This window comes from Periplaneta americana, chromosome 6, assembly GCF_040183065.1.
Source record: "Periplaneta americana isolate PAMFEO1 chromosome 6, P.americana_PAMFEO1_priV1, whole genome shotgun sequence".
NCBI classification, from domain to species: domain Eukaryota; kingdom Metazoa; phylum Arthropoda; class Insecta; order Blattodea; family Blattidae; genus Periplaneta; species Periplaneta americana.
The window spans coordinates 58,682,052-58,709,619 of NC_091122.1; the positions used below are offsets into that span (position 1 = coordinate 58,682,052).

At 34.1% G+C, this 27,568-nt stretch overlaps 1 protein-coding gene across 1 annotated transcript; it reads right to left on the bottom strand.

The window, feature by feature from the left end:
- Window positions 1-751: 751 nt before the first annotated feature.
- LOC138701340 (eukaryotic translation initiation factor 4E-like) lies at window positions 752-26,027 on the bottom strand. Its single transcript, XM_069828125.1, has 5 exons — window positions 25,680-26,027; window positions 25,277-25,449; window positions 15,104-15,281; window positions 10,165-10,304; window positions 752-1,736 (listed from the first exon to the last, which is right to left on the bottom strand). The coding sequence occupies exons 1-5, from the start codon at window positions 25,707-25,709 to the stop codon at window positions 1,622-1,624; spliced, it is 636 nt and encodes a 211-aa protein (XP_069684226.1). The 5' UTR covers window positions 25,710-26,027; the 3' UTR covers window positions 752-1,621.
- Window positions 26,028-27,568: the final 1,541 nt, after the last annotated feature.

The following is a 27,568-nucleotide window of genomic DNA, read 5'->3' on the forward strand; positions in this document are numbered from 1 at the left end:
AAATTTAAAAAAAAAAAATTTCTTTAAAATACTCTTTGATAATTGTGTGGAATGCATTACATAACATTTGGTGGCTATTTGTGCCCTTATCGAATGTTGAGGCGTCATTTTTAAACTCCCTGCGCTATGGATTTTAAAATCACACACTCGCTTTTATCGGTTTCCAGTAATTTCATTTTTTTTTTTTTGCTACATTGCCAGACAGAAATGGATATAATTTCTGAACTATTAACGATACATGCATGAAATTTAGAACACACATTCTTTAGGCTATTAGGAAACTTTTCTCTGTAACAGAATTTTGTTAATTGATTTCATTTTAAAAATACGTCCGTTTCTTTGCAAGAAAGGAAATCAGAAAATTGTTATAAAATTTTAATTGTTTATTTTATAAACGTAGGGACTAATATCAAAATTCTGTTACAGACAGTTTGTAGAACGTGCTTTTGCACATAAATTGCAAAAAACTGTTTGAATCTATCTTTAAAAACGGTTTAGATATATCAGTTTTAGTACAATCCTGCATTCGGTTTTTTTTTTTTCAAAATATTTTTATTTGGTTGAGTTGCCACAGCTATGAGCTCTCTACATACAAAAAATTAATATTTTACACCAAATAGGAAAAAAGTTTAAAAAAATACCATCCTCTCCCCTTAAAAAAAAAAAAACTTCCAAAATAATAACACTTCTTTCAAAACTTCATAATTCTCAAGGGATAAATGAAGCAGTTGGAATATGCAATCAATAAACATTTAAGAGCTTAATGTTTTAATGTTTGATTTGGAAAATATTGGATTACACACTGTACATAAACAACTGAAATACGTATGTCAGCACAGAACCTTGGCTGCAAATAACTTCTCTAGGTACAGGTCGTAAATCTAACAAGTAACTGAATTAAACTAAAAGAAATTATTATAATAAACTTACAAAACATTACAAATAGAAAAGTTTTTCATATGAATACAGGGAAGGATAAAATATACTCACAATTTCGAAAGAGATTAAATAAGTAAAAAAGTGTGTATCCATTCCGTACACTTTTGCTCCAGTAACAATTAGCAATATTCTGCTATTTCTCATCATACACCTATCATACATCTTATCTGTGCCCCTTCTATAATATTTACAATATTGTCCAATTACTGAACAAAGTTATTTATAAATTAAATATGTGTTTTTTTCACGAAAATTTTTAAGTTACATGTAGAAAGATTACATGACAAGAAAGAGTTATGACAAAAATGAACACACTCCTTATTAATGGTTAGTACGCTTGGAAGATATCAATATTTAAAGAAACTTCTGATGAATAAAATTAATAATATATACTTAAATATTACGATTTAACAGTATGTGAAGACAGCAACCAGAGACGAAACCACATGAAAGATAAATCTCTTCTTAACCAAAAATATGTCTTCTCTACTTCAGTATTTTCATATCTTGATAAATAGTTTATTTTGCCAAGTTCACATTTTTAGAAACATCAAAAATAAAAAAATAATTGAGCGTTCGAAGTTGTGTATCAATTTTAAAACATTTTCATATAACTTTTTTGATGTTTTATCCACAGTCTTCAAGTAATCCATGTTTAACTCTGTCCTAACTTAAGAGGCCGTTATACTGTGTAAGTGTTTTTAGTAACAGATCCAGCTTTTACCATTGTGTCTTTATGAATCTGATAGCCAATAGTTACACTGCGGGCAATATTCAGACGTTGTTTCAGTTTTCGCCTGAAAAGAAAACAAAAAATGCTGTTAAATATAATATACATATACAAATTCTTGACACTAAACAATTGATTATCACTTAAAATTCCTTTTCAATAAAACTTCATTTCTTTTTAAAAAATGTCTGTCCTTTACCTTTAGGCATATGATGAACAGCATAATCTGCACAAACAATCTACAATCCAACTGAATAAAATAATTTGTGCGAGATCGTGCGTATTTGCTTGATTTCTGCACAAAACCAATCCGCGGAAAGTCTGAAATTCCACATTCAGTATTCCCAACCTAACACACACAACAATTTCCCTCTTCTTACCGCCTAAGTGACATATTGATTTTACTGCTTTAGGCTTTTAACATATTATTTATAGAGACGTTCAATATAGTAATAATTATAAATTGGAAACTTACCACTGCAATTTCACCTAAATTGCACTGTTAACTATTGTTTTTAAATATTTGCAAAAATTAAGTAAACTCTACAACTCCACTAAAGTTACTGCATTCGTGATGCAAGTAACATTAAGGAAGCCGTGAAAAAATCAACAAGATTCCAGACTCATCATAGACTGGGGGAAAAAAAAGACAGAAGTATATCACAGCCTGCTGGAATATAGTAAACACAGAAAACATTTTAAAGCAACAATGTTGAAGATAGATATTTTTGTTTTGCAAATTTGCCGTCATTGAACAGAAACCAAGATGGAGATTTCATTGCAACTAATTAGAAATTCCTCTTTCAGGTATGTATGTAATAAACGATCTTCGCACAAAATAATGTACAATACACGAGCGGTATGTTTTCTTTCAATTCTCAGAAATTAAAAAAGCTCAACTACGTTTCGCTTTTTCAAACTTTTCCTCGAACATGAAAACTTCAACATACCGCTCTTGTAACGCATATTACTATTAATTTGACGATCTCTTGTGCGTGTTACTAATAATAATATAACAAACCTTAAATTAACATGTTTTGCATAAAAAATAATTACGTCAAATTTTTTAATCCAATGCATAAAAATGTTTCAAAAGCAGTGTTTCCTTTAACTACTCTTTATTTCGCGATCTCATTTTTTCGTTTCCTAAAGTATAAAGAAAGAGGTCCTCAAATCAGATTTGCTATTACCACTTTGTTTTTCAAATAAAATTGTACAAAATACAGTAAAATTAAAGACTGTTAAATCATTTTCTCGGTATTAAAATAATTACAGTATTTCATCGCATAATCTTCCTCGTCACATAATAGTCACACCCTTATTTATGTGACATTGGTCACAAAATGATAACACGCTAGAAATACCACTCCACACATCATCTCTTTATTCTTCATCTTTCACTGCTGCTACTTCTCGTCACTGGAATTCTCTGCTGCCTGAATTCAAGGGCTGCCGACTTTAATTTCTTTTAAATATAAATTAGAAAAATATCTTACGATGAATTGCCAGACCTAACACATTGCAAATATTTAATGCAATGTGTTCCACTGTATTTATTTATTTTTTTGTTTCTTATTTTTATTGTGTAATCATGTAAATCGTGTTTATTTATCACTTAACACCCGTATGTATCCCACTGTGTTTTTTTTTTATTATTAGTCTATTTTTTATTGTGTACATTTTATTCAATTGTCGGTTTCTGGTTTAATTATGTGAATCCTACTTACTTGTAATCTAATAATAATATGTATACTAATGTGTTTATTTTTATTTTTACTGTTGCATGGCTGCAAAAGGGTATCTGTCGGATACAGGAGGGAGAGCCATTAATCCTTCCCATTGAAGGCTTTAAGGAACCAACCTGGACAAATACCCAATGTCCCATCCCTACCTTCCCGTGGTGCAGCTGTTAGTAAACATAATTTTACGAGCTGAACTAAAGGGAGGGGCTACTCATCCATTAGCACTGGTCAGCTTGATGAGTTATTGACTGAATTTGGTATAATTTTCCTCTATTCAATACCCAATTCCCTCTTTACCCTTTCCTATGCAGTCCCTGACCGAACTCTTACTTTCTTTGACCCCGACGGCATTAGAGTATTCGAGGCCTAGGGGTTCATTTCCCTTTCCTTCCTCCTCTTTCTACTTTTCTGTTCCTAGTGCTGACCTGCTATGGCACTAAAATCGTCCTCCAGTGACTTAAGGAGGGAAAGCTGGTGATCAACAAGACCTCCCAGCTAGGTCCAATGGACCCGTCGACCAACAGCAGGTGTGGTCCTCCAGACATTCTGGGGGTTGTGTGTGAATGAAGTAGCCACCAAAACGTTAAAATATGGTGTTCACTTAAATCGGCTACAACTTGCCATTTAACACTCAAACCAAGAAATGGATTCGGAACACCTCAAAATCTGTGCTTCAGTGGCTGGTCATGATAATATCTTTGAAAAATATTGGAGTGCAAGAGGTCAAATGACTTTACTGTCAAACGCCTGGCATTAGAAAACAACATCATCATTTTTTATTGAATTTTCAGCTTCTGTTTTTATGTGATTCGTATTTGATTCTAACAACATTAATATGTATTCCACTATGTTTATTTTTATTTTATGCGGTAAATTTTATGATCTCATTATGTACCTAAATTGTATCAGTATGTAACTACTTAATTCCTATCCAGTTGTATGTTCAACTATGTAAGCAAGTTTTAATCTGGCTGAGTGTAAGAGAAGGTCTTACGGCCTTCACTCTGCCAGATTAAATAAAGCCATTATTATTATTATTATTATTATTATTATTATTATTATTATTATTTATAGACAAACTGATCAGGACTTTAAAATTCCACCGCATAATCAAGGCATGGATATTTCTGTTTATCACGATCAAGAATGTTATTTAAAATAATGTGCCACCACTGCAACACAAAGTACTGTTATGCTCTAGGTCGAATGTAGAGAAACAGTAGTGATGAAAGTGAATGGAATGAAGGGTGCAAGATGTTAGCATTAAGCCCAATGGCCATAAATTAGTTCAGTTCAATAAGTTTGTTGTGAGTGACTGCTCATAAGTATTCAAATACTTTTTTTAGGCCTCGACCATCACCTTTATGTGGCAAGCCTCAACTGGAGTGTGAGATATACCATTCGGAGGTTGCATTTGTTGTTTTATATTTGCTTTTACTTATATTTTACATTTCGGATTATTTACATCCGAATATTTTATATAATTTCATTGTTAAGACTAGAGAGCGGAATTTTAGGCCCTAAAACGTGGCATTTTAGGCACCTAAAATAGGCTCTTAAACTTCTTTATTTAGGCCCTATAAAATAAAAAAACAGGTTTTTTTCTGTTAAAGAATGTCACTAATATAAGGTTCATTTATTTAATGCAAAATTCTAGGATTAAGAGAAACTTCCACACATTTCAATGTTTACAAGAGTACACATGCATACACAAAAGAAGATATTCTGTCTTTAAGTTAGTGTTTTACATTCACCAATCACATTTCCATAGTTTGTTTCATAGTAGATGACTAGCACCTATTGTGTCACTAATTGCTGTACTTACAAATGGTGAGAAAAAAGGAAGGGGTTGTTATCTGTCTTGGAATGTAAGAGAATGCTTATTCGGGTACAACCCAGCGAGTTTGTGTTAAATTGCTGACAGACAGAGGAAGATATAACAATAATAATAATTTGTCCCGCAGGAGGTCTTTTACATGCCAGTAAATCTACTCACATGAGCCTGTCGCATTTAAGCACACAAATGCCATTGATCTGGGGCAGGATCGAACCCACAACCTCGAGCACAGGAGGCTAGTGCTATTCAGACTACGCTACCCAGGCCGACTGAAAGTTGGAATTTTAGGATTGAAAGATTGTAAGGATCAGAAGGGGTGGCCTGGAGGTACTTCTCTATTGTGTTATTCACTGCTAGGAAGAGTTGTCTTCAAATGTAAAACAGTAAACAGTTACGAAAAATGATGGAAAAAATTAAAAAAAAAAAAAAAAAAACTTAAAAATAAGCACTAACATCGAAATAGGCATTTTAGGCACTATAAAAACCTTTTTATTTATACCTATATTTTCATGAAAAATGTAAATATTAAATCTCAAGCCTCTATGTATCAAGGAAAAAATAGGTTTCTGCCTAAATTCTGCTCTCTAGTTATGAAATCCGCCAGACAATTTACTTCTCATGGTATTTGTTTTATTATTTTACAGCTACTTTTTTAAACACTGCCTGGGGTCTAAGAACTGATCATTTTTATGTTTTTACTAATCACATTGTTAGTAATACATTTGTGTATCTCCTTTTTCATTTGGCAATATTTTTAGTTCGTGCTTGCATTCAGCTTATGGTATTGTTTGTGTTTTTTTTATTTTGAAAGAATTTTAGATAAAGGCGCAACTAGTCATAGTAGCTGACACGCCATTTTTAAACCCCATGTACTAACTAATTAACCAGTAATTTTTCCACGGACTGGTCCAGTAATCAGATAATATTGACTTGAGTGTATCAGATGTACGGTACATGTGATTCATTAAACAATACTGTAAATGTTTTAGTCAATAAAAAAAATGTAATTTTTAAAGCTGTTATTCACGGTACAGTTCCAGTGTCCCACACTAATACCGGTTTCCCTCCTTTCCCCCTACTTCCTCTTCCACTACGAATTGCGCAACTTGGACCTGCTTGCTCATACATTCCCCTATTACACGGAAGTTATCACTGAAAGCTGATGCAACCAATCGTTACCATTTTAATATATTCTTCGCATAATGGTCGCAGCGTATATTTTCACTCAAAAAAAAAAAAAAAGCATAAAAAATGTGGCAATTATGCAATGAAATACGGTAATAATATCATTTATAATGAATTCTTGAACAATTTTATATTAAAGTTTTTATTACTTTAACAACTTAAGATAGAGCAATTGATCCAGAACCTTTGAGGAATCAGTTTCTTTGACTTGGTACATCCACAGCATTTGGCAGGTCTGTTTAGATAGATCCAATGTAAAGAGACAAGAATGCAGAATACGTATGGCTATTCCATCTCAAATCGACCGAAATACAGAGAAAATTGACCTTGCAATTTTTGAATACAATGAAATTTTTTCTGTCCGTTGACAACTGTGATACAATGCTTTGTGCAAAGTTTGAGGCATCAGAACTTCATAGTGTTTAAATTAAAAATATTTAAATTTATCGTATTTTCATAAAATTAGCAACTTTAAACTGTTGTGGCTCTGAAACCCTTTCACCCAATGATCAAAATCATGGTTTACTTTGATGCTGAGAAATTAAAGTTTATATTGACATGTAAACAGTTTTTCTTACTTTTTACGGAAATGGAGAAATTTAGATTTTTCTTCATTAAGATGCCTTTTCCCACGAAAAAATATTTTTAAAATATATGGTTAGATTCCGCATTGAAAGTACAAATAAACACATATTTTTTACTGGTGCACCGTTGATAAGAAAATATTGAAAATATCAAATAAAGAAAATAAATAGTACACGCGTGAAGTAACCAGCTGACTGTGAGGCAGGATTTAGCCCAGACAAGCAAGGCCAGGAGACATAAACACGTGATGTTTCGTCTAGTAGCGCACAGCTGGGCTAGCTTTATCACAGGTTTTCATAAACACAGGAATAAAATGACGCCCAACGCTCACTTATCTTCAGCTCTCGGCCAGTGCTTTCTGTACTGGGCCGTTCAAGTCCAGGCGTGTGAAAATAATTTATTTAATACCCTCGAAACTTATTGCCGAGCCACTAAGCAAACAATGCCGAATCCCTCTTAATAATGCAAGTTTTTTTTCTCAATTTTTTTCACATTTTTACAAATGGACAAAAAGCCTAAAAGTAAGTAAAATCAGATTATCTGTCTCTCTGTATACAATAAAAATAAGGATTACTTCTTATCATAACCTACCAAATGTCAGCTTCAAAATGAGTTCCCGTTCAATGTTCTGCAGTAAATGGTTCCAGAGTTCTGAATGCTGAAAGAGGCTTGTTTTTATAAAATACGCTAAATTTGTCGCTCAATAGTACGAAAACCGTTTGACTTTCGATAGTATATTTTTGAAAATGCACTGTCCTCAGCACCTTGTACACATAGGAAAAAAATTAGAGTATTAAAAAAATGCGAGGTTTTTTTACTGATCGATTTCATATGGAATAGCCTACCTACTTTACTTTACGTGATTCGAGATCCGCGTATTGCGGATAGATGGCAGGACTGTGACCCATCTTCTAGTTGCACACCACTTCAGCAAGCCATGCTGTAAATGACGTGTACCTGTGTATGTCGTGTACAAGGGCGAGTGTAAGTGTGTCCTATGGAATGAGTGATGATAATGATGAGGAAAGGAGAAGGGGAAACCCGGTGCTGGCACGGAGCACCAATTTGTTCAATGTTGGCCATGTTATGACTAAGAATGTGACGTCGTGCCGTAGCCTGTCTTTCTCGTTAGCCACGGTGCTATGAGGAAATAACTAAATGTCTTATTATACCTGTACTCTTTCTAAATTAATTTATCCATGACCATAACGAAAAACATGCCTTTACTAAATACTTTTGCGTTTGTAAAGTAGGCTTTTATTCAACATTACTTTATTCCACTGGTGAGATAAAGACTTTACCTCACAGTCTGAACTTTATCTCACAGTTCATTAATATTTTCCTAGTACCTGGGCACACACGTATACTTTTCCATTCAACTATTACTCAAGAACTTAATATATTAGTTACTAGATATCACTACCTCTACTTCTTTATTACCATTTCTTAAATATACATACACTCAATCTCCTTCTCTTTTCTCTATCTACTACGTCGTAATTTGTGCATTGCATCCATATCTAATATGTATTTTTTTTTTTAATTTGTAATAATTTAGCTTTTGGGAGGCAAGGAAACTTGAACCTACGAAGTTGCATTCATAGGATTTTATAACACACGCATTAGTCAACTGAGCTAAACAGACACGATGATAATTACGTTTTAATATTCCTCTTAAGTTTACAGAAGTAAAATATGAAATTATTTTAATCACATTAGTCCCGTGAACACTTCTAAATAATCCCTGAAACTTCAAAAAGACGAAAATACACGTTTAAAATGAAAAAATATATATTAAAATTATATAATTAATTATAATCCGTTATTCATCCAATGCCTTAGATACCATTCTTCACTAATCATGGCCTCCTACATCATAACCTATCTAGTACACGTATAGATTCTAAAATCCATGCCATGATATGTGATTATATGAGGACTTATTTTCAACATATTTTCTTTTATAAAACATAATTTTTCGTTATGGTCATGGATAAAATTACGTATGTTACTTGTAAGCATGATCTTTATTGCGCTCGTGTAATTTAAGCACTCGGCTGATGCCTTGTGCTTAAATCTTTCCACTCGCGCAATAAAGATGCACTTACCTCACAAGTACCATAAATAACTATTATTATAACATTTTCACAGTCGCCATCGAATAATAACAAATGAATAACACCTATCGACAAATACGAATACTGAACAACAAATGAATGGCACCTATCGACAAATAAATGGCAATCACACATGAAAATGTTAGTGTCCAAAAACAAACTATTTATTTAAATTAAAAATGATTAATAATAATAAATTTTTTTTATTAAGATCGGCCAAAAAATAGTACGCAATACATGTGTTAAGTGGCATAAAAAATCTCAGAAATAGAGGAAACGAGACGAACATCTTCTCTAACCTTTCCTCAATTCTGTTATAATGCACTTACCATGCTTGTATCGCAATGTACTATTACAGTACTTTCAAACAGAACCTGCCAAAACGCAATGTATGAACCTAGCCTTAATCCACAAACTGCAATGAATCTTACTAATATTTATATTGATGTATATGTCATTTACCTACTTCTTTGAAGACAAAACTAAACTTTTTATAATTTATTTTATTATAACATTTTCACAGTTGCCGTCGAATAATAACAAATGAATAACACCTATCGACAAATACGAATACTTAACAACAAATGAATGACACCTATCGACAAATAAATGTCAATCACACATGAAAATGTTAGTGTCCAAAAACAAACTATTTCTTTAAATTAAAAATGATTAATAATAATATATTTTTTATTAAGATCGGCCAAAAAATAGTATGCAATACATGTGTTAAGTGCATAAAAGAATCTCGGAAATAGAGGAAATGAGACGAACATCTTCTCTAACTTTTTCTCAATTCTGTTATAATGCACTTACCATGATTGTATCGCAATGTACTGTTACAGTACTTTCAAACAGAACCTGCCAAAACGCAATGTATGAAACTAGCCTTAATCCACAAACTGCAATGAATCTTACTAAATCTTATATATGTGTACTGTCAAATGCAACATAAAGATTTGTTCACAAATTAGATAGTCTTAGAAAGGTAGGGTAGGGACTGCCTTCATTTGGAAGAGAAAATCTTACCCAATTTCCATGACACTATTTGTTTTAACGGCGTCTGCAGTCCATATCCCTATTTTGTCCCCTTTAGCTCGAATGTTGACCACAGCACCACATACATCTTCACTGTGCTCGTCAAATGCTTCACCAATCATGCACAGCAGCTACAAAACATGGAACAGCCAATTCAGTGTATGAGTATAGTACCTATGTGACGAAATATGATAACTGCAACCAGACTTCATATGTTTGTCATAAGAGCTATATTGGATGGAGTAGTTTCTCCTGGTACATTAATGACGTCAGTCAAAGGCACAAGCAGGTTACAAGACCTCTATGGGTCGATTTCTAAAACACGGATGAAATCGTGGTTCCAAACCTTGGCTTTTAAACCGTGATCGAGGTCTGAATGCTTATGGGATTTCTAAAACGAAGTCGAGACGCAGCTTGAGAAGAAACCGAGGTTCGTGGGTTTTATATATGGCAACGCAGCTAAGAATAGATTTTTATTCCTCTACACAGTCGATATTAGAAATAAATTAACATCAGGATTAATATTTTTATTGAATTGCAGTAAGTCACGTTCTTTTGTTCTCAGCTAAGGTATTGTTATATTTACTAATTTACAGAATATACCTGCGTTTAAAATACTAGCATTACTTAATATTTAATAGGGAACGGATTTTTAGGTACCAAATATTATTATTACCCAAATAATTAGCACAAGTCGAGCGTGTATGTTGTAGTTTACCATTTGTTCATAACTGCTACCAACATTAACAACCTGAAAACCGAGTTCTAAGGAATTAATAACCTAAATATTAACTGGATTAAAATTTCAATTGAAACTAAAATGTAGTATGGTTCTGTTTTCACATATAATAGGCTAGTACTACGTGGAAAGCCCCAGTAGCATAAAACTTAAAATAAGCAGACAAAATCACATTCACTTCACATTATTATAACCCACAACATTTTCCAGTGTTAAATGAAATGTCCAAAACTACTGTAAAGACTAAGAATTAAGATATATCGTCCTATAGGAATAAAGGTATAATTAATATAAAATATTATATCTTACTTCCCTGAAAGCAACAAGAAGATGTAAAAAAAAAAAATTGTCAACCTGTCGCCTCTTGCATTTTGTTGCAGATTATTATTTAGAATTTTTGCCAAATTTTGCGTTGATTTCTTCGAAAATCGAAATATTCGCCAGAAATTATCGTCGTTATATAGTTACAAATGATTATTCCTATCTCTCATCACTCTAATCCGGAGATTTAATACCCGTAGACACAAATTTTCCTTTGATAATCATCCAGCTGACCTACTACCTCCATCTTGTATATATGAAGTCGTGGTTTTAAACCTACCCCAGTCGTGGTCTCTTATTCAGACCATGGTTTCGAGCCATGGCTCAGAAAAATGAAAAATACCTCGTTTTATAAATCCAAACACGGTTTAAAGCCATGGTCGTGGTCTAGACCTCGTTTTAGAAATCGACCCTTATGAGTTCTGATCTGTGTTATGTAAGAGTGCACGTTGTTATGTATGTCGAGTTCATTGTGTTCCTGTTCAGTCATAGACAAATGCAGCCACAATACAGGGCTATTCAAAAAGAACGAGCAGATTTCAAATATTTATTTCTTCCAAAATATAAAAGATAGAAACACAATTCCAACGTTCCTGGACAGCCGAAAGTTTAAATTTTGAACAGTCCGGGTAGAAGTTCCAATCACGCCGCATTGGCGCTGTTGATTCTCTGTAGTAAAATGGCGACAACAGGAAAAAGCATTTTGTGTGCTGCAATTAGCAAGACTAGAGTCCATTATTGAAGTTCAACGTGCTTTTCGCCGTCAGTTTAATAATGACTTCATCTTCATGCAAGATGGTGCCCTGCCTCATTTCTCTAACCACGTCCAACGTTACCTGAATGACACCATTCCAGGACGTTGGATTGGAAGAGGAGGAGGAGAATAAGTAATTGATTAACTAGCAAACTTACTCGTGTTAATTATGTAAGTTTGTGCGGCTTACAGCTGTTTCGGTGCTTATCACACCATTCTCCTTACATAACTTACATGATTAACATGAGTAAGTCCGCTAGTTAATCAATTACTTATATTCAAGTGTTAAAAGTAGTGTACGCAGAATCAAAATGGAGAAGGAGAAAATCAACTTCATCACTGGTGGCCTCCCAGGACTCCATACCTCACTCCATATGATTTTTATCTGTGGGGTTACGTGAAAGACCGTGTTTTTATCCCCCCCTATGCTTGACACTCTCGAAAGTCTGAGACATCGAATTGTTGAAGCTGTGAATTCGGTAAATAGAGACCAGCTGATTCGTGTGTGGCAAAAAATGAGCCACCGTTTTGATATTTGTCATGTAACACATGGTGCTCATATTGAATGCATACAACATTGAATCTTTCTCTGTCTAGGAACATTGGAATTGTGTTTCTATCTTTTATAGTTTGGAAGAAATAAATGTTTGAAATCTGCTCCTTCATTTTGAATAGCCCTGTACGTATTTTACATTATAAATTTGCACCAATAATGTCATGTGACATTGCGAAATAATTTTCTCAATTTAAAAACTGTCTAACTGATAATCGAAAAAGGTATCAGTTACATAATCTCAGAATGTATATTTTTTGTCATTGTTAGTAATTATGTTAATAAATACGTATAAATTATTGTATGTATGGTATATTTTATTTTAGTAGGTTATTTTACGACGCTTTATCAACAGCTTAGGTTATTTCGCGTCTGAATGAGATGAAGGATGCATGTATAAAACTTATAGAATAGAAGTTATTTATTATCAAATTGTTACCTTTGAAATGCCATTGTAATCAATGGTGTGGCAAACATATTTGTTCAAAACGTTTCGATTATGCAAACCATTAAAATTAAATTGAATTTTGTCATGATACGCTTCATTATGTACATTCACCATAGGCCTACTGTGCCGCTACTTATGCAGTGAGCGTCAGACATTTCAACTCCCTCCATACAAGGCTATATTTCTCGATAAATTCAGCGACAAAAATGCGAAGTCTGCTGATAATCTATCAATCAGTTGGATATAACAATATGCAGAGTGATTAAATTACTCTTGTGAATATTAGGAAAAATAATTTGCTATTGCTCAATAATTACATCATGCATGATTATTCACATGTACTTGAAAACTGACATCACATTAAAATGATATGGTAATAAAAAAATAATTCAAACTTCTCTCAGCTTTTTATAAAGCAGTGTTACATAATCAGCTGTCTTTGTAAAAGTCATAATGTGCGTGCTCTAGTCTGCAAATACTAAGTTGTTCTAAGATTGTAGCAAAGGACTAATTTTGTTTGTGTGTGAAAACAGTACTTTACTTACTTACAAAAGGCTTTTAAGGAACCCGAAGGTTCATTGCTGCCCTCACATAAGCCTGCCATCGGTCCCTATCCTGTGCAAGATTAATCCAGTCTCTATCTTCATATCCCATCTCCCTCAAATCCATTTTAATATTATCCTCCCATCTACGTCTCGGCCTCCCTAAAGGTCTTTTTCCCTCTGGCCTCCCAACTAACACTCTATATGCATTTCTGGATTCGTCCATATGTGCTATATGCCCTGCCCATCTCAAACGTCTGGATTTAATGTTCCTAATTATGTCAGATGAAGGATACAATGCATGTAGCTCTGCGTTGTGTAACTTTCTCCATTCTCCTGTAACTACATCCCTCTTAGACCCAAATATTTTCCTAAGCACCTTATTCTCAAACACCCTATGACACGCACAAATAATATATAATAATCCATGGCGCTACAGCCCGTGACAGGCCTAGATCGACCAGCCAGCTGCTGGCCTCACGCCCACATGCCGAAGCAGAGGTGGACGATCATCCAACCAGAATGGAGGTATCGTGTGGTTAGCACGATGATCCCCCCAGCCATTATAGCTGGTATTCGCAACCGGATTTCGCTACCTATCGTAGCTCCCCAAGTGCATCACGATGCTGGGTGGGCACCAGTCCCATACACTGACCGAAATTTCATGAGAAAATTTCTTCCTCCATGAGGACTAGAACCAGTGTGCATTCTGTAACCCGAGTCCTAGGTGGGATGCCTTAGACTGTGATGCCACGGCGCGGGACGACACACACAAATACTCACAAAAAATTTCATCACAGAATGTTGGATAGTTTTGAGTTATGTAGGAAATGATCACTGCATAGTAAACTGAGTTAAAAAAAAATAATAATAAAAAAAAAATAATTGAAGGGTACACAGGAATAACGATCAAGGTCCATTTTAGAAAGTTTCGAGAAAAACTAATTTTAAAGTTTAAGCACTTAATACTTTGTTATGTGTGCATTTAATAGAAATTGACGTAGTGGAATGTCAAGAACGATGGTTTCTTATTACTAGCTAGACCACATGATAGTACTTCTTTTCTATTATAAGATAGCATTATTAACTCAATTTCGATTTTTGATGGACCTTGATCGTTTTTCCCGTGTACCCTTCAATTTTTTTTAAATCGTAAAAATATTTTTTTCATATAACAGAAGGAGAGTGTTTTACATATACTAATTTTCATTACTGTACAAGAAAAATTGTTCAATATTTCCAAAATTTTACTGCTGTAAGCTGTACCTAACCCCCTTAAGGAGCTTGCTACGCCAATCGAATTGAAGTTAAATATTCAGGAACACATCCTTATTTAAATTAATTTTGAAATAAATGTAATAAAGGGAACTGTTCAGACACAGCACCACATTTGTATAATAAAAAGTTTTACAAAACTTTTTATGCATCCTTCTCCCGACAACAACGTTATCTGTAATTAATATGCGTAACAAATTTGTAAACCTCTACAAAACTGGACAAAATATTCTTTTACAGACAATTTCGTAAAATGAGGAACTAAGATACATTTTTCAGAAAACTATTTTATACTTACAATCTCAAGCCAATATTTATCTAGTTCATTTGATCTCTGATTCTTTGCAAGATTTATTAACCAACGGCCTCCTCGCTTATTAGCATCATCTTCCCACATTGGACGTATTCCTTTTTTAAACAAGGAATAGTCACAACCTTGACGCAGCTCGCTAGCCATCTTAATGTGGTTGTATAGGCTGAAACACACAAAACATTGAAATTATGTCCAAGCCGCTGTTCAGAGCAGTCATTCATACACAGGAGAATGTCTCTAGATTCATACAAACACAATTAGATAACAGTGGATAGCAGTGGTTCCCAAAGAGTGTGCTGTGGCACTTTTTTTTATTATCCAATGTAATAAACTCTATTTCACCCTGAGGTATATTAGGGTTATAGTTGGCATGAAATGATGAAATGAAATGATTAGCCTAAAAGTGTCCTGTTAAGGGTAAAGGCCTCCTCCTATAGAGGGAGAGCTCTATTTGTCTCATGCGGTGAGCTACTCCGAGTAAGAGATGTTTACAACCTTGGAATTGTTCACTTGGTTCACATTTTGCACTGCTGGATATTGTTCGCTTGTTTCTGTCGTACTGGTTTTAGTCGTTGTTCATTTGTCTTCTTAGGTTTTTCCAGTCTTCCCTATGTCTTGCTCTGCTTGACCAATGGCTTCCTACATGTTCACTGAAGAGGTCGGCCCATCTTCTTCTTGGTCTTCCGCGTGATCTCTTGCCAATGCGGGGATCCCATAGTGTGACTGCGTCCATCTTCCGTCTCTAAGTCATGCAATATGGCCTCCCCACTTCCATTTGGTGTTGGTGGCTTGCAGTGCTGGATCTTTAATTGCTGACATCTTTTGTAGCACTTCTTTTGGAACTCTGTCCCTCAGTTATAAGCCTAATATCCTCGTCAGCATCTTTCTTTGGCATATTTGGAGACTGTTACGAAGTTTGGCAGTGAGAGACCATGTCTGACACCCATATAACAGTACAGGAGTTATGCAGGTCTCCAATATTTCTATTCTGAGTTTCTTGCTGAGTGTTCTCTCCAGTATGATGAACTTGAGAGTCCAGAATGCCTTCCATGCGAGAGAAATCCTTCGTTTTATTTCCTTCTCTGTCTTCTGATGGAAGGAGACTAGCTGTCCTCGGTATATGTATTCAGACACGTATTGTAGGCTGCACCATCAATTGTTATGGGTGACTCCGGCCCATTTGACATTACTTGTGTCTTGGTCATATTCATCAGGAGGCCTGCTGATCTGCTGGCGTCGCATAAATCTTGGAGCATTGACTGCAGTTCTCTGGGTGATTTGGTGAACAATACGTCATCAGCAAACCTTAGATTATTTTTTTATTTTGGCATCAAAATACATATTTTATAACCAATAAACAATAGTAAAGTGATAATACAAAATAGTGGTCACAGATACAATTCACATGAATTATGTAAAAGCATGCACATTAGTGAAAGAATGGCTCCTATTAAAGATTAAGGAGATGTTTGAGGAATAATCAATGCAAAAGTTATACAAGAATATCTAACCACAGTATAAAGAAGATACAGTAAAGACAACTAGATCATTTCGTGGGAATAAATTCTGAGTGTGCATGTCATGGAACCGGGTGTATTATCTGGAACCTCCACCAGATGGTTCTCCATCTACGACAGGACTGGCATAATTTAACATTAACTGAAAAGATTTATTATTCATATTTTAACAATCTGAAAGACATGAGGCAAAGGAATGGCAACATAATCATAATAATAATGACTTCCGTATGTAAACATCATGAAAATATTCACTAATTGACGCTAATTTTAAAGTCACTGGTAAATGCTTATGTTGGTAACGTAATATTGAACCATTAGCTACATAGATCACGACATTCATTTCGATATCCCAAATTTAAAGAAAACTTACAAATTAAACCAAACCCTTTAACTCTATTAAATATAGAATATAATCTAAATTTAACAGAAGAAATACTGAAATCAGAAGTAAACACTGAAATAATGAAACAATTGTCTTTAGAGACAATTAATATTAGGTACCCTCCACAAAACTGGCTTCATTTATGCACCGACGGATCTTTGATCTCCAGAGAACAAGGTGCCGGTGCAGGTGTTACGTGCTGTCTCTTCTCACTTTATAGATCTCTTGGATATGGAACAACAAGTTTTGATGGAGAAATCATTGCAATAAATGAAAGTCTCAGGAATCTTCTATGCCACATCAATAAATTTAAGAATGCAGTTATATTGTCAGACTCCAAAGCAGCTATTCTATCAAAAGTCTCTAAACACACACCTTCCTCTCAAACAGCAGAAATAACTAAAATGCTCTCTCAATTAATATCACTCAATAAAAGAATTGTATTCCAATGGATACCATCCCATTGCGGGAATCCTGGGAAATGAGAATGCGGATGCTTTAGCAAAGAAGGGCAGCACTGCTATTTACAGACCTGTTACTAAATCTATGTATTACTCTGTGAAAAGATCTATTAAATCTACATACTTAGACCACAGTCTAGTATATACAGTCGCGAAGCTCAATACATAGTAAATATGCAAACATTAGATAGTTGCTCACCACTAGGATCGCTAATATCGCCTCATTACAGGCAATGCAAAATAGTACCGTCACAGTTTATTGTTTCTAGCACCCTCAAAACTCAAGCTTCGTGACTATATAATAGACTATGCTTAGACTTCAACAAACAAAATTTGATAACACAATCTCAAGGGAAAAAATGGAACTCTCTGCATCATAATCCACAGTTAATTCCCGATTTACCACGAAAATCGTATGTAGCTGCATTTAGATTGGCAACAGGCCATGATTGTTTGGCCAAACACCTGCATAGAATTGGAATATATCAGTCCCCTAACTGCCCATTGTGCAACTCAAACCAAGAAATAGATTCCGAACACCTCAAAATCTGTGCTTCAGTGGCTGACCATGATATCTTTGAAAAATATTGGAGTGCAAGAGGTCAAATGACTTTATTGTCAAACGCCTGACATTAGAAAACAACAACATTAGTTTCGATGAAGTTACGTCAACAATGGATATAATAAAATTTTGTTGACTAGCTAATAACATTATATTAGTGACGGATATTATTTCATACCAGCAACATTATACTTAGGCTTACATGATTATTCCTATTATTGACAGTAATATTTTGTATATTGATATTGATTTTGGTTTCCAAACTGGAATTAACATACACATTAAAATTTCTAACTGTATCGGTTGAATAGAATGTCTCTAAAGAGGCTACTGTAAGTGAAAGAAAACATAACCTCGGCTACATAATAATTATCCGATTACGTTGGTGTATAGCTAGCTCTTGGATCTAGCTATGAAATAATGATTGAAAAGATACAAAAATTGATATGAGCAATGACTCTTGCCCATGTAGTAACATGCCGTAGTTTGAACTCCGTGAGTGCATTATTTCCTGGGTTCGAGGCTTGTATAGAGATAAGTAATTAGTATGCGTATGAAGGAGTTAAAAAATGTCAAAATTTACATACATAGCCTAATGATTTTTGCCCATTGTAATAAGCCAACTTTGTAAGGGAATTCTTTTCTGAGTTCGACTCTTACAAAATTATAAGACGTAATTAAGGTTTGGTGTAGGCTCTTGTGTCTAGCTATGGAGTTAAGAATTTGTATTACTGACTACAAAAAATCCTTTACGAGAATAGAAGGATTTGTTAATTCAAATGTGTTACTGCACTATATCTTTTACGAAAATGGAAGAAGGTAAGAATATTGTAATTCAAACGTAGCCTATTACAGAAAAGGAAAAGTAAAAGAAGTTACTGGGATTTAACTGTTGCCAGTTAAGCATTGTCCTCCGAGTGCAGCACTCCATAATGATTTAAGGATTACGTATTTATGTGATAAAAGTTGCAGTAGATAATTATTAGGCCCTCTTTGTACACCTAGGTAGTTAGGCCTACAATTAGTAGCTTACATCGGATATATAGTGAACACATGTTTAATTATAACAGGTTACCTCGAATTTTTGTTTATTTATTAAATGTTTTCCTGATGTATGTATTTTACAACATATTGTGATCCAAGATGAAATGCAATGGATATTTTTTTTTTTTATCCAATGCCACCAGGTTGTCTTTTCGACATTACTGGTCTTCTCTCCTGGCCATGGCTTAGTTGTAACCCACTTCTGAGGTTAGGGCACCTGGAAGGCGGAGTTACATTACCCCGATGATATGATAGGATGATTATGATAATGTGGTGCCAGGAGAGGTCTTAAATCTAAACTTAACCTAAATTCCAGACCATGGACGAACACAGGAATAATCCCCTACTGTAAGAAAGTAGTAAGTGAATTCTGGATTAAATTGAGGGGAAATTTTAAATTTTTACTCCAAGAGTCAATGCATATATCTTAAATGCCTTGATCATATGCTTCCCTTTTCGTGAAGAAATGTTACAACAGTGGACAAGTCAAAATGAAGACTGCAAGTTCATTATATTACAGATCAGAAAACAATACTGCAGTGTGGCAGAAGCACAAGCTTAAAGACAACTGAAGACCACATATTCTATATTCATTATTTTAAATGTAAGCTACTTATTACATTAGAAGTTAGAAGATATGAAACAAAACGAGACACTATGAGTATGACATATGAAACAACCTGTGTATAATATGTACATGTTTTATATTACACAATTCTTTTTGTCCTATCGCAGGGCCCTTAATTTGTTATTAGCTCCAACTCTACAAGCAGGCTCATAGATGTCGCTAGTGTCGAGAAGGTTAGACCATTTAGTTCGTTAGAGACTATCCAGAGTGCACCACAGGCAATGAGTCCATGTTATACTCGAAATGGATGATAGAGAATTGTTGGAAAGTCACATGGGAACCAGAATGCTCACATAAAACCCCTGTGTTGCCTGGACCATGGGCTTGCACAACACAAGCAAATTCAGGAAGGAGTAATATTTGAACCCAGACCCCCTGGCTTATAAGCACCAAAGTGGTCAAGAAAAAAATATTAAAAAACAATTAAAAACTGTACCATTCCTGTAATCACAAAGGTTTTAAGACACTGAAACTAATGCAATGGATATGAAGAAACAGAATAAAACGGTAAGCACTTCGCTAATAGTATGTTTTACTTCAATCACGAACACTGCAATTTTATATGTATTTCGAAAAGAAAAAGTGAATTTTCATTAGACCTACATAATAAGACACAAATATCACTACAGAACAAAGGAGTAATTACAACAGTTAATACAAAAGTTTCATCTGAAAGTTTAGCATGTCTGAACAGCTGATCGCTAAAATCAGCTTTTAGCTCTGCCGATACTAGTGACATGGTTGGATTCATTGAGAACTAGACCTCCCTCAGCTTGATTTTAGTACCAACAACATCAAAGGTGCCGACAAGAGTTGTCCCTACTGTATCTTCTTTATACTGTGGTCTAACCGTTTCAATGTAAATACACGACTTTAAAAAGATAATCAATAGTTGATTGATAAAACAAAGTTTGACTTTCACTTTCAAATTAATACTTAATTCATGAACAATGAAGCAGTTAAGAGTAATAAACGGATATTACAAGCAATGATTTACGGTTACAAGTTACATACATGATTCAGGAACAATTACAATAATTAAAATAATAACACAAGTAATGACTTACAACTAACGAATAACGAAATTTTTTAAGGGCAATAATATCGACCCTCACAAGTACTAACATTGTAACTCACATTCTTACATTTTTCAGGAGATGAAAATCAAATTATGCAGATCATATTATCGACAATAATCATGACTACAATAATATAGAAACAGATATGGAAATTTTACACATCACACCAAAAAGTTCACAGTTAAACATCCTAGAACAGTACGAAATATATAAGAATACAATAGCACACCCACAATATATACTTAACACACAACTACAGTTTGATACGCACACATTATTTGACGTCATAATACATCATAACATACAAACAGCCAACCCCCACCATAGGAGCAACACACCCCCACCCCTACCATCGACAACTGCACATCGCAGAGTCAAGATCACCAGTGGTTCAAGAGACACTGAAGACGACGACAAATAACGTCGAAACGGGCCTTTTTTAACAATTTTAACACTTTTAACGTATGACAAAGTAAATTTTATGAAAATGAAGTTTTAAAATGATCGTGTAAATTAGTGTATACAGATATGTAGAGTACCAATAAGGTTTTACATACAATTGGGGAGGTTTAGAGTTACAATGATAGTACTGGAAAAAAAGAAACAATTTAAGACCATATTAACTAGAATAACTCAAAACCATAAAAAATTGAGTTACAATGTTAGTACTTGGGAGGGTCGATATAATAGTAGGGGCAATACAAAAGATTTAGAAACAAATGTAAACAGTAAAGAAATAATAGAAAAAAATTACTTAAAATTACAAATCAAACACATTCTTTTTGAAGCAATAGTTAACAACAAAGAGATATTAATAATACTTTGACTGCAGTTACAGATTAAACACATTATTTTAAAAACAAACACGCAAAGCATCAATAGCTATTTTCAGGCATCATACATATGGTTCATGACTTTAATTCACATCTTCTTGATGTTACTTCGTATATTATTTTGTGTTTCAATCTATTTCAATGTGTTATTTTTCACTGTAACAATAAAAATATGTTTCATTAAGCCTCAAGGCATTTCTCTATATTTATTGCATCATGGTACTCTTTGTCAATGGCAACCTGTAGTGGTTATAGGAAGATATATATACTTACTTACTTACAGGCTTTTAAGGAACCCGGAGGTTCATTGCCGCCCTCACATAAGCCCGCCATTGGTCCCTATCCTGAGCAAGATTAATCCACTCTCTACCATCATATCCCACCTCCCTCAAATCCATTTTAATATTATTTTCCCACCTACATCTCGGCCTCCCTAAAGGTTTTTTTCCCTCCGGCCTCCCAACTAACACTCTATATGCATTTCTGGAATCACCCATACATGCTACATGTCCTGCCCATCTCAAATGTCTGGATTTTATGTTCCTAATTATGTCAGGTGAAGTATACAATGCGTGCAGTTCTGCGTTGCGTAACTTTCTCCATTCTCCTGTAACTTCATCCCTCTTAGTCCCAAATGTTTTCCTAAGCACCTTATTCTCAAATACCCTTAATCTTTGTTCCTCTCTCAAAGTGAGAGTCCAATTTTCACAACCATACAGAACAACCGGTAATATAACTGTTTTATAAATTCTAACTTTCAGATTTTTTGACAGAAGACTAGATGACAAAAGCTTCTCAACAGAATAATAACACGCATTTCCCATATTTATTCTGCATTTAATTTCCTCCCGAGTGTCATTTATATTTGTTACTGTTGCTCCAAGATATTTGAATTTTTCCACCTCTTCGAAGGATAAATCTCCAATTTTTGTAGTTCCATTTCGTAAAATATTCTGGTCACGTGACATAATCATATACTTAGTCTTTTCGGGATTTACTTCCAACCCTATCGCTTTACTTGCTTCAACTAGAATTTGTGCGTTTTCCCTAATCGTTTGTGGATTTTCTCCTAACATATTCACGTCATCCGCATAAACAAGAAGTTGATGTAACCCGTTCAATTTCAAACCCTCTGTGTTATCCTGAACTTTCCCAATGGCATATTCTAGAGCGAAGTTAAAAAGTAAAGGTGACAGTGCATCTCCCTGCTTTAGCCCACAGTGAATTGGAAAAGGATCAGATAGAAACTGGCCTATACGGACTTTGCTGTAAGTTTCACTAAGACAGGAAGAAATATATATAAATAAAAATAAAATAGCTATATTAAGAGATGACTTAAAATTTACGAATTAAATACATTATTTACTAACAACAATTGGCAATAAAGAGGTATTACAAGAAATTACTCAAAATTAGAAATCAAATACCTAATTTAAAAATGAAAACCAATAGTAAAATTATAGTATGCGAAATTGAAGACTTACAGTTTCATAACAGTTGATTAGAACTAATAAGATTTTTTTCTCCGGAATAATTTAACATTTCACAGTTTCAGGAATATTCAATTTAAGGACATAATTATATGATTTAGAGTTCGTAAGTATATTGCTTAATGGTCTGGTAAATGTATAATTTAAAGTGTTCAGTAACAACTCAAACTCGTATCTTTAACAGCAAAAGACTGGACAATCATATAATACATGTTTGACATCTTGAGATTCCTTCCCACAAATGCAAGTTGCATCGTCTTTAATATGGAATCTATTTAAGTATTCCTCGAATTTCCCATGCCCATGCACTTTAACATGCCACAACTGAGAAGCACTGTGGGAAATTCCAAATTTTGCGAGGGAACAGAACTGTCTCCCTTTTATGAAATGTCTAATGCCAACTTTCCGTGAAATAAAGAAGTAATAACATCTTACGGACACTGCATAAACCATGTTACTGGTGTGGTACTGCATTTCACTTTCAAACAACTCACTGAGAATGTTCACGACTTCAACATTTTCAGTGTTTGTGTCGACACAAAAAGATTAGAAATGGTGGTGTGAAATGTTGAAAACGGACATGTGCCGATCATTTGAGAGATATCTGTGTAAATTGCTTGTAAATAACTAGATATTGTAACGACATGTCTGCAGAAAGCATTCAAGAAGGATAAGGGCTTTTGAAGGACAATCCAAGGACAATAGGTCACAAGCTATTCAGGTATTATTGCATAGAAAGATTTTCACAACAAAGCAAGGATTATAAACGTGTTTCCAGTGTTAATTTTGTGGATAAATATACAAAGTATTTTAAATTTACACATAAATAATTATCTATTAATTATAAATAAATACATTGTTTCAAGGCTATTCTTGTGTTTATTTTAAATTACTCGTAGTAACACATATATGTAACCATTCATATTGAAAAGAATGTTCACATTCATTCTCTAAAGCAAGAATGTAATTTGGGTGACAGCCGTCCCATACGCAGGAAGATTTCAGTGTATGGATTCCTCACTGACAATAATTATACCTATCTTAGAATACATAAAAGTGCAGCTCTTTCTGCGTTTGTCGAATGTGCATCATCATGCTTACGAAAAGGCACTTCACAGTGTCAATAATTTATTTTGTGTGCACAAAGTTAGAATTTTGAAGTAAGAGGGAAAGGAAGGAATCCGTGTTCTGAAATTTATCCAAGAAAAGGTCGCTATCCCTTCATCTAACTATACTCGACATCTCCCTGCAATAGAACAGTGGTAAGTGTAAGATAACCATCTTTCCTTAGAAATAATCTAAAAAAAAAAAAAGGGGGGCAAAACTTCGGTGGCCTTCACAATAAGGAAGGGAATTAACATATTATGTTATTTTTGCTCTAAAATAATCAGCTACAAAAACAAATAATTCTGGTCCACATATAGTAAAATTATTATTTTATTGCAATATAGGAAAATATTCGTGTTTTACTCGTTGATTTACGTGATTAGGTCCAGGAAAAATACTTACCTTTATGTTCCAAGGAAACCTTAACGCAAAAAATGCCTAAGGATCGCCTTGAATTATACAATTTAACTTATCGCAAGGTAAAGATAAAGAAAGATTTTAGGGGAGAAAAAAATACACTACATTCAATTTATAATCCAACTTCCATTATTCCTTCCAATATTCTTCCCCAACCCCCATATTACATTACTTCTATCCTTTAGTTGATAAGGATATTATCAGTGTGTACAATAACTTCAAGTGCACTGTTGCATATTCTAGCTTTTGCAGCATTCCGGAGATTTCCATTGTTTTCTCGTTCCGAGAAATCCATGCTTTACGCTATCTGGAAAATACATTACCCGAATTTCTTACATAGTAAAGGCGTGAAGATGAAAATAAGTTTCCCAAAACTGAAGGGCCAACCAGAATAAAACTGAATTGATGACGTCCACAGAAGCAAGTTCTTTTCTTAAAAATGACATCATTGCTATAGGCCTAAAACAATATTCTGAAAATGCTAATCAGAAAATAATTAAAACTTGTTACCATTTCCTTAAATACAAGAAACCATAAATGTCACTCTCACAGCAGATGGTTACTGATATTATGAAACACACATATAAGGAAAACAATATATGTACAAAAAATAACTGGAAATGTATTAAAATTACCTCCAAAAATCTTCGACGGTTTCAAAACTTGTGATTTCACGTTGATTTTCTTCCCAGTTTTTATTCCTATCATTTTCGTAATACCAGAGAGTCCATGTATTTTGCAGTGGATGTTTGAACAGATATTCTGGAGGAATTTCTTCAACGACACCATCCTCCTTTTTCTCTACATCCTGCCAATTAAAGTATAAATATAAACATGTATTTATTAAACCTGGTTAATGTTACGTTATAAACGCTTCAGTTCTGGTCCACGTTAACCTGGTCTTACCGGCCCATGACCCCATGCTTACTACTTCATACATAGATTTTGCAGAACATATTGTAATATGCATACACAAATATTATACCTTTTACCGAATTAACTATACTGCTTTATTTTACTCTAAAATATACAACCTACCTCCATTTCTTCTAATTTATTTCCAGCCATGTCACACGCTCACAAACCACAATAATTGACCGAATTAAGTCGAACACTAACAATGACATCTATAGGGAAGTGTCTAAATTTTGAGGTTGTTTTCTTCCCTTTTCTAAACAACGGAACAACTGAAGAATATTCCAGAGAATACTAGACTTTTATATACTCTCTGGTCATAGAGAATAGACGAGAAAGTACATTGTGGAAAAGGTTTCTCTTTTTTTTAATCCTATAAATGGTATCGCAAAAATCGCTATAATTTTTAAATTAATAGACTGACGATGATTAGTATACTCGAAATGTCCCACCACGGCCGACTTGATGTGCTCGCTTCGCTTCTAGCGAAGGGGACATCAAATCGGCCGTGGTCCAACGAAGTCGCCAACGAGCTCGTTGCAAGCCGCGCTCACCTCCCCTTCACTCAAAGGCTACACCACAGTCTAATACATACACTCACTGCCATCGTGATCTAATACAGGCCGTAAGGCAGACCACGTGACTCGCTTAACAGCTGATCGCGAAAGGCGGTCTTTCAACCATATGAATTAGTTGCAGTGCATAAAGAATAACATATATTTCTCTGAAATGCAGTGTAATTGCGTCAGTAAAATTTTAAACAGTGATTGTGAGACACTTGAGACACAATTTACTTGCAATTTAAGGTATAATATTATTTTTGGTGTGAAAATTACGTTGTTGCAGGCAAAGTTCGTATGTGTAATACCTGCCTTTATTTCGATTAAATATTGCGTCCTTATGTAGTTAAGTGAATTTTTGGTCTTATAAACAGTAGGCTAAATATGTGTAATAATATATACGTGAAAGTGAAACATTGACTGGCATGTGAAGTAAGTTGTGATTAGGCCTAAGTGCAGCGTTACCGATGTTACTCTTGTCTAATCCATTATTGCTAGTTTACCGTATTTGTCTTATTAAATTTAAATTATTGCGCCCTTTTTATTTGTGAACAACCTACATTATACGAGTAAATAATACGACGTTTGATAATATACACAATTTGAACTAAAAACGAGATACATATAGTATATTACGAAAAATTATACCCTATAGTTTTCATTACTGTTACAGTATCTAGAATTGTAATTAGTTGAAATAAAGCACTCATGCTTCATTACGAAATTCTTGCACATTCATTTATGCACGTTTCAACAATTTTCAGTTGCATCGCACGCATATTTTAATGTGTTGAAGTTATAGGTTATGTTTATTCTATCAGTAATATTCGAAATTATGCATTATAATTAAGCATAACGCTACGTATAACTTATAAATGCAATTTGTCTACACTTCAATTGTATTTATTCGTTTCAGACGGTACTCCAGTCTGAAGTCTGATTAGTTTAATATGTTACTAGGGCTAAACTAGCGCTGAGGTAGTTCCCTTCGTATTCATACATCTTGCATATACAAATTAGTTCGGTTCGTTCAGGATTTTAATATGCCTTGCTTATAGGATCAAATACATCTCCACAAAAAATAAATTCAACTGTTTTCAGTTCAGAAATTACCGGAACTATACCTCAGCGCTACTAAGTAATATAACGTATGTACATATCATAGGAGGGACTGTGGTGAATTTTCCACCTATAAGTAAGGACGGTAACCGTGTTCTGAAGTTTATCCTAAAATATATTCTTCTTTATTAAATCTCAAAACAGTTTTCGTTCTCAACTTTAACCTAAAATGTTGACGCAGATAGGTTATGTTAACATGGTAAATTCTCTTCACATAAAAATAACACAGTTTTATTTATTATTCCTGCCACATTATGCAACACATAAATGGAACTTGTGCACATATTACATTGAATAAAAATTTAATTGTATTATTTATTTGTTCCCTACTAT

Coding starts and splice junctions, on each gene's coding strand:
- LOC138701340 (XM_069828125.1), bottom strand. CDS start 25,709: ATGGCTGGAAATAAATTAGAAGAAATGGAG. Junction 25,450..25,679: donor ATAAATTAGAAGAAATGGAG/GTAGGTTGTATA, acceptor TTTAATTGGCAG/GATGTAGAGAAAAAGGAGGA. Junction 10,305..15,103: donor ATAAATATTGGCTTGAGATT/GTAAGTATAAAA, acceptor CATGTTTTGTAG/CTGCTGTGCATGATTGGTGA.